This window comes from Malus sylvestris, chromosome 15 (genome assembly GCF_916048215.2).
Source record: "Malus sylvestris chromosome 15, drMalSylv7.2, whole genome shotgun sequence".
NCBI lineage: Eukaryota > Viridiplantae > Streptophyta > Magnoliopsida > Rosales > Rosaceae > Malus > Malus sylvestris.
In genome coordinates this window covers 36,682,742-36,697,757 of record NC_062274.1, presented here as the reverse complement: position 1 = coordinate 36,697,757, position 15,016 = coordinate 36,682,742, and the positions used below count along the sequence as shown (strand labels likewise).

The 15,016-nt window shown below is 36.2% G+C and overlaps 1 protein-coding gene and 1 long non-coding RNA gene across 3 annotated transcripts; both read left to right on the top strand.

Moving 5' to 3' along the window:
• The first annotated feature begins 3,810 nt into the window (after positions 1-3,810).
• On the top strand, positions 3,811-9,037 carry LOC126604500 (probable WRKY transcription factor 13). Its single transcript, XM_050271775.1, has 3 exons — positions 3,811-4,448; positions 4,625-4,870; positions 8,386-9,037. The coding sequence occupies exons 1-3, from the start codon at positions 4,057-4,059 to the stop codon at positions 8,561-8,563; spliced, it is 816 nt and encodes a 271-aa protein (XP_050127732.1). The 5' UTR covers positions 3,811-4,056; the 3' UTR covers positions 8,564-9,037.
• A 333-nt stretch (positions 9,038-9,370) lies between these two features.
• Positions 9,371-11,585, top strand: LOC126604503 (uncharacterized). 2 transcript variants are annotated; one of them, XR_007616671.1, is made up of 3 exons: positions 9,622-10,030; positions 10,443-10,601; positions 10,909-11,585. It is a non-coding gene; the product is annotated as an uncharacterized LOC126604503 (long non-coding RNA). The 2 variants fall into 2 exon arrangements; XR_007616670.1 differs by having other exon boundaries at positions 9,371-10,030; positions 10,443-11,585.
• The last annotated feature ends 3,431 nt before the right edge of the window (positions 11,586-15,016 follow it).

Below are 15,016 nucleotides of genomic sequence, written 5' to 3'. Positions count from 1 at the left end.
ACTTAAACCTTAGCCGCCACAACTACGAAAGGAAGTCGCGTTGCTAGAGAACTCATTGCATCTTGCCATAAATTTATTTATTTTTATTTTTTTTACTTCTTTAGGAGAGACGAGACATCTTATATTAATAGATCCTATGACTATTAAAAGGGTGATAGTACACAAAAGTATGACATAGCATTACTCGACTCCTTAAGTAGTATACATTACAATCGCATATCACAACATTCAAGGAATACCCAAATCCAAAACTTTACAACTCACAATAAACAAAACCAATGTAACTCAAAAACTTAAACCTTGGTCACCACAACTACGAAAGGAAGTCGAGTTGCTAGAGAACTCATTGCATCTTGCCATAAAGAATAAGTCTTATTTTGACTTAGTAGGCAAAAAACATACATATCGTTACAAAGACTGATAGATCAAAGTTTAGCGAATATAAGATATATATCAAGGGTGGACTTCGCATGAAGGAGAAGCAGAAAAGCAGTGTTGGGGAGCTCAGTTATGGGCATGCATCAAATCAAACCACCACGAGAAAAATTAGTGTAATTCTATTTAGACACATAAAATTAACTCTATAATAGAGTTGATCTCTGTGTTGTATGTAGGATTCACCAATATTATAATACGTGTCAATAAATGTGTAAGTTTTACAAATCCAAATAACATTGCTAATAATCATCAAGTGATTAACAAATTTAATTATGAAGGTCAAAGCATTTGAAGTCCAACATTTCTAAGTCATTTCAAATAAGTAATTATGTAACCATAATCTTATCTTGCATGCTACATAATACATCATTAAAATGTGAGCGTTTGTTGCAATGAAATCATTTCTTCATATGGACTACAAATCTATATCCCTACATTTCCCTACATTTCTCTAATGATCACCTTCGTACCATGATACTGCTCGTCATATATGAATGAGTCACAATGTAATTGTATTCATTTGATGAGGCAATCTCCAAACTAAAATTTGGACTCAAATATTATATTTAAGTTAAAGTATAGCAATTGTTTCATGTACATACCCAATCCGGTGAAACTTTAACTTTGAGTCAAACTGAAACATAAATTCAACTATCTCTAATGAACATACTCAAATTATTAAACACAAATTTGAGTTTTTACTCCATCGAACATACCGAAATGTTTAAACTCAAAATGAAAAATACTTAAATCTCATACCCACCCTCTCCACATAACACCTAAAATTTGTACACTAAATACACATGTCTAACTGTAAATTGAAAACAAAATTGAAAACACAAACTCATCTTCACCGCAGATAATTTTGGTGAGTACTACTGAAAACTTGAACAATTTCGACTTGCAGTTGTTACTAACTTATTGAAGAATTTTCGGTGTGGACCTGCTGCCATAAAATTTCAGTAGATTCTAGTTGTAAAGTTGAATAGTTTTGTATAGACATACCAAAATATTTTCATGCTTTTGGTAGAGCACTGCTGAAAATTGTATCTTGATCACATTTTACGATCACCATATTATGAGCATCTTTAAAGTTAATACATAATAGAAATTATATAAAGAGAAACTTCTTGTGAAGCCTTCAACTAATCGATTCCGTGTTCCACTGGACAAATTAGATCTAAATTGTGGGGTGTTCAATAAAATCACCCATATGTAATATGTGAATCATTTTATCTTAAGTTTAACAAGAGGATGAAGTACAAAAAGGCCATTATTCTTAAATTATAGTTGGGAAAATAATTAATCAGCAGATTGCTAGTATTATGCCAATAAATCGATTAATAAGGCCCACCAAACATTTCTAACTTAGGAAGAAACCTCAAAGGCATTGAAAGATTACCAAGCCTAATTGAAGAGATGATAACAATATCATACGGTGGTTTGGAATTTGAGAAATTATGTGGTAGACGTGGGGGTTGGGTGAGGCATAAACAAAAGTAGATAGCAAAAGCGAGATTAGAAAGGTGAGAAGCTTTTTCTCTGCATAAAGTCAAATAGGGCCTCTTTCACAAAAATCGTAATGATACCTTCACGGCCGATGCAGAGGAGGTAGATTTGCACCCAAGATTCATCATCATTACCTCTAATATTTCTTTCTTTTTGGTGCCCCCAAATAAACCCTACAAAAATAATCCAGAGAAATTGATTAGTTAGACATATGAATTATAACCCCTCACTTTACTTTTTCCTTTCTTTTTGAAAGCTTTTGCAGCGAGTGATTATTTTCAATTGTAGTTGTATGCACACTTATATTTCAGATCTTTTGTTCTATTATTGTGTACTCATCTATATGTCCACTGTCGGTTCTCTCCAGTCAAAATAAAAATAAAAATAAAAACAACCCTTCATTTTTATGCTTGAGGGAGTTTCCACATGCTCTCCATGCAACCAAATTAAACGACAAACTTTGGTAATTAAGCAGGCAAATAAACCTTGTAACAACGTGAAATTTTGGTGATTAAGCATACTAGTCCTATATTGTTGACCTCCACAAAACAGTGAAACTCCACTAACAAGGACTTGTGAGACATGTATTTTCCATGCTTTTGAGGTCAAATGGCAACATGTGTTGCACTATTTACTTATTTAGTACTCTATGTGAGCGGGACATGTTTAGTTTGAACTGATTGTAGGAACTGGTTTGGATATATTTGACCTATTAACAGTTAACTTTATTTAATATAACGTAAAAATAACCCTTGTTGGTGAAGATGTAATGCTAATTAATTCAGTTTTTAAATAGTACTAAGGACCTTTATCCCACTGTGTTCCTGTTCAAACTCTGCATCTCCCTTAATAAAGTTTCATCTTTAAATTTGAAAATATTTCTTTTGGGTCGAAATTGAAAGGGTCTTTAGAGACACAAAAAACAAAACAGAACGAGAACAAAAAAAAGGGTGTCAATAAGACACTCCACACAAATACACCTTACTTAAAATTTACGATTTATGGACTTATATATCCTAATATGAAATGCTTATTTAGGCCCTAGATATTTTATGAATACACCCCAAGGCATTTCTAACGTTAGATAACTTGCATCCTAAGGTTCTTTTTCTTTAAGTTCTCCAACCTACTCCATTCTTCATTGTAGAACAAAACCATATAACTATTAAAGGACAACACGTTCATGAAAAAAAACTTGTTTTAATGAATAAAACATGAAATCGATTGTATGGAGGCTCCACACAAGTTATGAATTCATATATATATATATAAAAATATAAAGATGACTTCATATATATATATATATAAAAGGACAACACGTTCATGAGAAAAAAAACTTGTTTTAATGAATAAAACATGAAATCAATTGTTTGGAGGCTCCACACAAGTTATGAATTCATATATATATAAAATATAAAATATAAAGATGACTTCATATATATATAACTCCCAGTACAGGTTTTCGGTAGGTCTCTACTGTAAACACGATGATATTTTGGTAGGTTTCCACTGAAGAGGTGAAGATAATTTCTGAGAATACTAGCTGAAAATTGAACTGTTTCATGCGTTACTTACTCTTAGTTTAGAGCATACTGACAACATACACAGCTACTTCTCTAAGCATTTACTGGAATTTTATATTATTTCGGCAAACATCTATTGCAGTTTCGGTGGATACTTGTTGAAATTTGTTTAGTAAGTGTAGTGTGAGTGTAATTTGGATAAGTAATTAAAGTGAGAGGAGGATAATATTTAATTTAAAAAGAGATGTTGGTAATTCTAGTACGTATGATGTATTAATACAATGCGGGGTGTGAATAAAACAGTCCAAAAACAAAAGAGGGGAAAAGTAACAAGGGGAAAGTGGTAGTCATGTGTTATTTATAGGTGATTCCTTTTCCATGTATATATCCTTGAAGTTTGAGTGAGACCCTCCTGCCTCCCTGGTGCTTTTAATCTAAACTTTGCGTATGGTTGTTTCCCAGATAGATTTACTTGGATTATCATCTCCCTACAAGGCTAATAACCTTAATTATATTTCTTATTGATCCTCTACACCATATATACAAGAAGAGAGAGAGAGAGAGAGAGAGAGAGAGAGAGAGAGAGATGGCATCTAGAACGTCCCACGCAGCCATTCTCAACCACCACCACCACCAGCAGCCGCTGGGTTTGTTTGAGAATCAAGAGGGAGAGGGCTGTAATACACAGACGGATTTCTTTCCTTTCCCACAAAACTTGACCTTTTCATCGTTGCCCTTGGTAGGTCACCAATCTCTCAAAGGCGGCTTGAGCACGGCTAGCATAGCTTCTGATGATGCACCTTCAACTACCACTCTCTCTGAAACCCTAGTCCCCCGGCCATCACTTACTCCTCCTCTGAGGCATAAACAAGATCATAACATCACTACTAGTTCTGAATTTGGCGGAGGAGGAGGAGGAGGAGGAGGAGGACCCCATGGCCATCTCCTTTCTCTGCAAAGATCCACCGCAAATCTCTGGTAAACTAATATATAGTATGTCACACTTAATTATTTCCCCTTCTAATTAATCTCCATGCACTCTTCTTGAACATTTTCTTTAATTTAACACCTTATAATTATACTTTTGCATAACATGCACTACTATTAATCATGTAAATATGTGTTGAAACCATTTCTGTGTATTTATATTCTAGGGCATGGGGAGACGTGAGTGATGAGTACTGCCTGAGCAGCAAGAGATCAAGCGGCGGAGACGACAGCCATCATCCTTATTTAGGAGGGCTTTCGGCAATGAAGATGAAGAAGATGAAGGCAATTAGGAGGAAGGTAAGGGAGCCTAGGTTTTGCTTCAAAACCCTGAGCGATGTCGATGTGCTTGATGATGGTTACAAGTGGAGAAAGTACGGACAGAAAGTGGTAAAGAACACACAGCATCCAAGGTATAATTGCAAAAATTCAGATTCTACTGATCATTTTCCTCACCCTTTTCCTTCCTTTTTTTCTTTAATCAGTCCAAAAAAAAATTTAGTTGCATGTCTCGTTGGAAATATTAGCTCTACCGCTTGTACCCATTACACATGATGTGTTCCCTCTTTTCTCCTTTTTCTCTCTTTCTTTCTCTCTCTTTTATTATTGTCATTGGTATCATTGTCTGTCATCATTAGGCTTTTACAGGCTAGGCTTGGTGCTGGAGATTGATGGTAAATGTAGCCATTGCAAAAGCAATTCCAAAAAGAGCTATAATTATTACTACTCTTCAAAGATGAATTCATATGATATAAAATTCATTATAGTGTGCAAAGATTGATCAATTATACAAAGTTTACCAGTTAATCATCATATATATGCCAAAGCAGAATAATTAAGGGGGTGGATAATATTGGGGTACCGGAAATGACTCTTTTTCATGAAATATTGAATTAATGTACCTTCCACAAATTAGATTCCATTGAAGAAATCTGTTCAGTATAACTGAGTAAACAAATTTCTCTAGGATACCCAATGAATGACATACTAACTTGTGTTAATAATGAGTGATACGGCTTAGGCTTATTACTTAGGATGAATTACCTTAAAATATATAAAGATATATGTATTATATTTTTATTTTTAAAAAAAAAAAAGGCTACCCGGGTTATTGCTCATTGTAGCCCTCATGCTGGTGGAAAGAGGTGGAGAAAATAGAGCATGAGTCAAAAACATAATAAGAAAGAAAGAGATCAATGTGAAATGATTTTAGTTTGCATGCATGTCTCCTTTTACGCACCACCACTGCATATACTTCTTCTTCAAGATCCTCCCATTTGTTATATTTTTCTTTCTCACTATCTTGCTTTTTCAAAGTTTGAGACAAAAATATTACCAAATGGCCCAAAGTTACATCGAAATTTCGGAATCTATATACGTATTGCTTGAATGGAAAAGTTCTCGTTCTCTGAAAACATTGCATGGCTCTAGTGCATGCCTGTGTACAGACATTCTACTGATTCACTGCAGCTTCAAATGTCAAAATATATGCATATATATAAATTTCTCCTGCAAGTGTCAATCGAGATTGTTGATCTTAGTTAGGTATAATCTTGTTTAAATCTGTGCATTGCACACAGTTCAACAGTCTGTCAACTTATAACTTGTCAAATTATTAGAGAAGAGAATATTACCTTAATTACGTATATTATATGACATTTTCTGAAGCAGTTTGTTTTATTGCTTTTATATTGGCATTGAGATTCATGCCCCACTTTATCACCATAGTGTTGCAATTAAGTGCAGCAAAATTCTACAGATATGATTTGAAGTTTGAATGTGTCTATATATAGCCTGCATAATCATATGTACATAGGCCTCATTTGTTGAATTGTATGGTCTCCTGTTTTCTTCAGGAATGATTAATTGTGGTGTTCAATTATATTGTATGCAATGTCTTTTATTTTTTGGAAAGAAATGTATACAATGTCAAAAGTAGGAATAATGATTGACATCTATTTAGAATATCTTACAAATATTGAAAAACCCTACCCGAAGCTGAACTTGACAAGGATTTTTTACTGTTGATGAACAATGAGTCAATAAATCCAACTTTAAAATGGTCTGTCCAAGTACTTAAACTTTTCCATAAGAATTAGGTGTGTTAAGTTAGATAGAGCAGTTTGGCTAAAAAAAAAAAAAAAAAAAAAAAAAGGAGATCATTTTGTCGAACTCGACGACGGATCAGAGTAAAACTTAAGGCCTTACACTTATAAGTGCAAAAGAATATTATTGATTCATAGTACTTAGTGGTTCAAACCGTCTAAGTTTTAGGAATAGCAAGAATTGGGGGGATGTAGAAAGAGAGTTTTAACTTTTATTTGACGTGTTACAATATTAGTGGACCATTTAAGAACACAATATACTTGGATATTGATTGATTAGTACGCACATGTTGTCCTCTTTGAAATACAATGTTAAGTTGGCCCTATAAAAGTGTCCCTCAAATAAGTTTATGTGAGAGATCCGTAGACTGAAGCTCACTATATATTCAAAAAAGATATCCCATTCAAAAAAATAACCCAAGTCATGGTGATATAAGATTCTTATGCTATGGGTTGACTGACGACTTAGAACTCAATTAGAAGTGATTTTAAAATGATTGAAAACATTTTTTTGAAAAAATATTTTTGAAACTAATATTTAGTAAAAATCCAAATAGATCTTGAAAAAGCACTTTAAGTCCTGTTTTCAATTAGAAATTAGTTAGTTTGCTGCCAGGGTTAGAGAGCTCATAAATAAAAGTTAGCTGTCTATAATCTGCTTGTTATGTAACACAGAAACATAGAGAGCACTTCTTCCATTTCCTCTCAAGGTTCTAAAAGGTACTATTCGGGCGACAGGTATAGAGACCTAGTACTAGACATTTAGGCATGATGTACGCCTTTTTTTTTAAACCCTATTTTGAATTTATTATATAACATATAAATAAATGTCTACTTATATTAAAAAAAAATACATAAATGTATTAGAATACAAAAATTGCAAAATAGAATGACACATAAATTTTAAAAGTACTACAGAACATGGGGAACTAGCATATATAATAAGTGTTCATCCAATATATCCAACAAGTCTTTTACTATTTATTTAAAACATAAAATGCAAAGTGGAAGTTATCTATCTTTTGTTTAAGTTAGAGTTGCGACTTAGGCGGGCTAGGCCTATTTTCTGTCTAAGTTACAGTCGCGACCCAGGCGGTCGAGGCGGGTATGTAAGCGGGTGCTTAGGCAAGCATAGACGTCCTTTCTTATCTTTTTAAATGCCGAGAGATTAATCGTGATGGTGGGTAGCCCCTTAGCCAGGGCTTTTAAAACGCTGTCTCTATCCTTTGATCTTTCTAGATATATATTCTCTCCATTTCACTACCAACTTTAATTAAATTTGTATCATTGATTATTGCTTAAATGTGTGGTTTACTAGTTACTAATATCATTGATCAGATTAATTCTTTCCCGAATGTGTAGTTCAAATTCGTATTCTAGCCATATGGGCATCTATTTTCAAATACAAGTCCGGCTAGAGATGACTTTCCATAGGAGATCAATTAATAGATGAAGATTTTGAGTAAGAGTTTGTAGGGAAGAAAAATTAAGATTTTGTAAAAGCTGATAGTCAATAAATTGAATCATAAGCATACATGTGCAACTTTAGCCTTCAGGTGAGTGCTGCATGTATTTAATTAAAGGGAAATCGTTTTTATTTTGCTAAAGTAACCAGGAATCATATTTTGACTTGGAATTTCGAGGTTAAATAGGTCCCATAAGTAGGTCCCCTGAAAATTTTAAACCTAACGTACTACTAACTAGGGCAGTTGAAGAGCTTTTGACATTTCCCAGACCTGAAGTTCAATTAGTCTATAGCACCAATTATTATGAGAATTTCAATTGTTACTGAACTAAGTACGTTTTTGTTTACTGAATTGCAGGAGTTATTATCGTTGTACGATGGATAACTGCCGCGTAAAGAAACGAGTAGAGCGATTAGCCGAGGACCCGAGGATGGTGATCACAACGTATGAAGGGAGACACGTACATTCTCCATCTCATGATCTTGATGATCAAGATTCACGATCTCCGTCGCACCTGAACAACTTCTTCTGGTAGCTACCCAGACTGCTACCTACTACTGTATATTAACTCATAATAGCCTCATGAGCTCTCGTTTTCGTTTTTGTTTTCAGTTCTAGTTTTTGTTTGGTGTTTTTTTTTTTTTTTTTGGTTATGGATTCAAACGATCACCCTCATATTATACCTAGCTTGCTGCACTCTGGTTGTGTATGCATGTGTCTTTGACTGCATGTATTTGAGAAATTTTATGTGTATCTGGAATATAAGGTGGTATATGAAGTGGAGGGACATCGAAAAATATACTCTAGATGTATCAATCATGTCGTTCACTTGTATTATAATAATACATCGTATATCACTTTATGTTCGGATTACACTAAAAAGTTCTCAATGCATTGGAGATCCATAATTAACATGCATCGGCTTTGATAACCGGTTTTGTTCGATAACCGGTTTTGTTAAGCCTCCTATTCTAATACGCTAATGAAAATAACATTATTGTTTCTTTTACTCCCAACTTTTCCACAGCTTTCACCGTTTAATTAATATCGTTCTGAGTCTTCATTCATGGATTTTACTCTGTAAAATATTCATTTGGGATTAAGATTTCTTCTAAGAGCGATTGTGGAAATTGAAGAAAGTTAAGGTCATATTTGACAATGTAAGAAATGACTCAACTTTTTATAAATCTATCATTTGTTTTCGTGATCCAAAATAATTGTAACTACATGTCATTCTATCTTAATTCAACGGTACATGAGAAAGCGAAACAATAAACTGTTTCTGCATTAAGATTAAATTGTGAGTGATCACAATTTTCTTTTGACTTTAGGGTCTCGTAGAGGGGACTAGGTTAAACATACTTAAGGTCATATCAAATGGAGTGGCTACATGGCCGGAATATGGCCCGATTTGGACAAAAATCAACTCCAACTAAATTCTGGGCTAAAAATCAATGGAAGCCGAGCCATCATGCCAAAACATGATGACCAAAGGGGCATTGGGCTGTTCAAGCTAAGCCTGATACCCAGCTCGTTTGCGGGGGACCAGTCGCTGCTAATCCAATCCACCATGGATCCAATGGCCAGATATGTACACATCAGCAAAGGATAGTTTTGTCAGATTGGCTACACGTCAACTAAGATTGTTAGGATTGTGGTTACACAGCTAAAAGGATAAGAAAAGTTAGTTTCTGGTGACTTAGCTATGAAACTAAGGTTGTAGCATAAATAATAGTCTCTCTATAATTCTCATTCAATCAATACATTCATAGCAGTTCATTCTTCGTTCTCTCTCTCTTCTTTCTTTCTTTCTTTCACTACATTCTTCTAAGAAGGTTTTCTTTGCTTTCTTCTTCCTTTCGAGATACTTAGCTTAGTGTTAATATGGTATCATCGGCGGTGGTCGTTCCCTGGTGGTTCTGTGTTTTCCGATTGATTACAAGTTTTTTGCTGTTCGTGGAGAAGTTTTGGGGTTTGAATTCTGCAATTTCAACAACGAAAGGTCTGTGCACTCTCACTGTTCGATGTTTTGTGTCAGTGGGTTTTCTTTCTACTAGATGAATTGTTTGCTTATAAGGTCGATTGCCATTATATTGTTTGACATTGTGATGGATTATAAAGTTGATAGCTATTATTTCTGGATTTGTGTGTGATAATATACTCCATTGAAGGCCAATTGCCGGAGTATGCAATCTTGAATGAAGGCTGATAGCCAAAATCTTTGTTTCCTATAAATTGTCTCTTTGAAGGTCGATTGCCGAATAGGGTTTATGGTTCTTGGAAGTGTTTTATATAATCTTGATCTTTGTGAGTGTTTTGGAAGTGGTTTGATAATTCTTGGTTGTGCAAGAGGAAGAATCTGGTGCATGTAGTCAAAATGTCTGATCATATAGTGGAATATGTGAAAATTGAAGGTCTTCTGGGAATGCCAACTGTGGAGCAAAAAATAATCCCAAAAATTCTAGAGGCGGCATATGAACTTTTAATCAAGAAGGACAAGATTGCCCTCACTTCTCAGATTCTCCCACACGCAGCTCACATTCCTGAAGGACTTAAAGATTGACTCCAATAAAGTAAGTAATACTAATTTAAATCAATTAAGGATTATTACCCTATTATCTCAAGATATTATCTCATATTAAATATCTTGGGAATATTTAGAGAATATTTCTCCATTAAACCCTATAAGGCAGGCCCTTGCCCTATAAATACCCCATATTCTACCAATTTTATGGGGCTTTTGCAACCCTAAAAAGTCTTAAACACTTTATTCTTTCAGAGAAACTAACTTAGGCATCGGAGATCCGTTGACCTAACCCCCCCCACCTTGTGGGCGCGTGAGGCTTAGGTCTTTGATTAAAGGTGTTGATTGTTTTACAGGTGCATTTTTGTCCAAACTGAAGACAATGAAAATTCATTGACAAATTGGTGCTTTCATTGAGAGATAATTCAAGATACTCGAAGAAGCCTCTCGCATTAGTTTCTTGAATTTTCCGTTACGTTGAATTTCTCACACGTTGTATGAATTAATTTTTCCTAGAAAAGTTTCTTGATCAATCCCTGGAGAAGGGATACAATGGTAGGAAATTCAGAAACTACGACGAACGGAACCCCATACGTGGCAGGATTTGGACCGGAGAATGGAGACGAGGGCATAGCCCCACCACGGAGATCCTCAAGGCTCAACACGATGGCAGGAGGAGCCCTATTGCCGCGGAGCTGCACCACCACTATCACCATTGTGACCTAGCATCCCACTAGACATGACATTCGTGTCGAGTTTCTCGTGTTCGTGTTATTTTCGTGTCATACTCGATAGCTTAACGGGTTGTGTCGTGTAATACCTGTTAAAGTAAACGGGTAATATGATCTGACCCGTTAAGAAAAATATATTTTAAATCAATAAAAATGAAAATGAAAAACATAATTTGACCCAAAAAAATGTAAAACATAATACTAAATTAGTATATACATGCTACATTTCGGAGTTGACCCTTTTATGAAAGTTGTAAAGCTTTTCATTATGAGTGATTACATTTTTCACACTTCTACAATAATTATTATTAATTTTGCACTCAAATAAAAAACACTGTTCATGAGATTTGGAGGGTTTTAAAAATCTAAATGACCATGTAACCATTGTCTAAGCGTTGAGGATGCAATTATGAACGTTTATTATGCTTTCGCATCTTTCAGACTTATACATTAATGATTATGAATTTTGTTTATTTTGAACTCTCTTAAAAATACTATTCATGAGAGTTTGTATGGTTTTAAAAATTCAAACGATACCTATCCTCAAAGTGTAGAGGATGTGACTACAAGCATTTGCATATTTTTTTCATATTTTTCGCACATGTAAATTAATTATTATAATTTTTTAATGTGTTTGGTATTTTTAAATTACTTGATTTTTTTATTTTTAATGTATTTTATGATTTTTAATCTCAATCCTTGCTTATAATATACTATAAAAATATATAAATAAATAAAACTTAAATTTTAAAATTTATATAGAATAATAATTAATAAACAAGATATATACATATTCATTGTGGATGCAAATTTCTTCCTCCTTGATCTTGGACAATTTTGCACCTACCAAACAATTAACACCTTAGGTTAAGGCCAAGAGCCTCACGCGCCCACGATGAATGGGGGGGGCTTTGGCCGAAGAACCTCCGATGCCAAAGTTAGAATTTAGAGAGAAAGAGTGTTTAGAGAATTTTGGGATTTTTGCCAAAGTGTTCGAATTAGCTTTTTGGTGAGAATGAGAGTATATTTATAGGGATAGGAGGTGGCTAGGGTTTTTTGGGTTTTGTTCATGATTGATGGTAATTTTAGGAGTTATGTAGTTAATTGACTAATTAATTTGGCTAAATATAATTATTGCCAAATTAATTAGCTAATTAGTGGGATGAAATGGGAAAATATGGGGAGATCCACTAGGATGGCCGGCCATTTGGGAGTTTTGGGGTTAAATGGATGACTTTCAATTAACAATTAATATATTATTTATAAATATATTAATTGGCTAATTAACATTACAAAAAGGAATGAATATATGATTTTTTTGGCATGATTAACTAATCAATAAAAAAGATTAGCTAATCAGATGTGAAAAAGGTAAGTCAAAGTGGGAAAATAAAGGAGATGGCCGGCCCCTCTTTTGGGAGAGAGATAACCGGCCTTTAGGGTGTTTTTTTGGTGTTATGGCTAATTTAATTGACAAATTAATGAGTAATAATCCCATTAATTTGTCAATTATCTCAATTTATGTAGGATAATTGGTAGGTTATGAAATAACTACCTAAAATGTGGATGGATGAGATAATTTGGAATTGGTTACCTTTTCTGGAGCATTTTTGACTTGGTTGAGGATGATTGCTTGCTACTCGCATGTAGGATCCTCGTTATACCTCAAGGGTATTTTTGTCTTCTTTTTCCCAAAATCCACGTGTCGCCTTGTGAATATTTTTGGCTCCACATTCATTATATCTATTGTATTTTACAGTAAGTTTTTTTTAGTAGTTTAAAAAAATTAAAAGCATCAAAATAACTTTTTTCTTATCATGTCAAAACAGGTTACCCGCGTGTTACTCTCGTGTAAACATGTTAAGGGCCTGTTATTAACGAGTTATTATCGTGTGACCCAATAATGACCCAATTAGCTATCATGTTGACCCGAAACTTGTTCTTTTCGTGTCGTGTTAACGGATCATGTAAGAAATTGCTAGGTCTAGCAGCCACGGTAAGGCTACCAGGCCACGACACCACTTCCACTAAATCTTAGACAACTAAACCCTAGGTAGGAGGCCCAGGTCCACTTCCAAACCCTTGGGCAGGAGGTCCTGAACTTGGCAGCTGCCACAGCAAGCCCTAGGCAGGAGGCCCTGCCCAATGCAATGGCAGGCCTTGTTGCACAGCAGGCCCGAACTCGAGCCCAGAATTCGGTAGCTGCTGCCAGTTAAGCAGCTCAGCTGGCCCAAGCCCCAGCCACTCAGCCAACAGGCCAAGATGTGGTAGCCGAACGGCTAGGAGGGCCCACAGCCATGCAGATTCAAGGCGAGCAAGCGCCGGTCCAACGCGTTCTGACGACCCGACCTGCAGCCCAATCCATTCCAAGGCTACTTCTAACGATCCAAATTCCAACCACAGGTCCCGCGATCGATTCAAGGTTTCTGTAGGATTGCCCGCTTTGTACTTGCAGTCCACTATACTTCTATCACTCATAGAGACACCTATCATCCAAGCTTTTCCAATCTAAATGGCGAGCACCCATTGACCCAGCAGATTACCAATTTGACGAACGCCCTTGCCCAGCAGACCACCTTGGTGAACCAACTTCTCAAGCGCATCGAGATGCAGGGCGCCCCAGATGAGATGTCTCGAAGCAAGATAAGGGCAGAAGAACATGACTCATTCCAGTGACGTCTTGGCAAAGAACCGCTCAGCCCGCCAAGAACCAAGTGTTCGGGTAGTGTACACTCTCGTTTGGGCCCTTGGGGAAATGTCTTCTCCTGTCTAGATGCATAGAGAAGTGTTCATTCCTGACTCGGCTCACAAGTCAATGTGCATTCGAGGTTGGGTTCACACTCTGATGAGCATTCAGGACATTCCAGGTGAAGCGTCCACATGAGGCTAGGCCCACAACGAGATCTTCCAATGAGGTAATAGAGTAGGCAACTGCATGACACCTAGAGAAGAGCACGTGAGCAGGCCAGCTCAAATTTCACTGGTAGCCCACGCCCAGAGTGACTGCAAGTAGCACAAGGAAAACCACGTGCATCGCAACCGTAGCACAGACCAGAAGGACGAGCCGAAGAACAACATGGACCAGCAGGTCAACACCAGGGGTAGCTGGAGGCTCCACTTTCTCACCAAGCACAAATCCACAATGAAGTACAAAGGCTCGTTGCAGAGCAACTGTGCGGATTCCAGTGCATTGACACTATCGACGATGCCCTCCGTAGAGACGTGGCCAGCCTAAGTAGGTCACCATTTATAGACGAGATCGAGCAGGCGGAGCCACCACGGAAGTTCAACCCGTCACATTTCACCTTGTTTAGGGGAGATGAATATTCGAACATACACTTGATGCACTACCGAAGTGCCATGACCCTTTACGCTACAATGACGCTCTCATGTGCAAGATCTTTGCCACAATGCTACAAGTGAGGCGCAAGACTGGTTCCACACTCTGTCGCCACATTTAAACCAGAGCTTCGACGGACTTTCTTTGGTTTTCACTAAGGAATATTCGTTTTACCGCTCAATCAAGAAGAAATCTGACCACCTTTTTAGCATGAAGAAAGACCCGAAGGAGTCACTCTGCACTTATGTCAAGAGATTTAAGGCGAAAAAGGCAAAGATCGTCAGATGCGATGATAGCATCGCATGCTTAGCTTTCAGAAAATGAGTCTTAGCACATCACCCGTTCTTCGAAGAACTGATTATAGGTGAGAACCTGTTCCTAGCGAACTCTTAT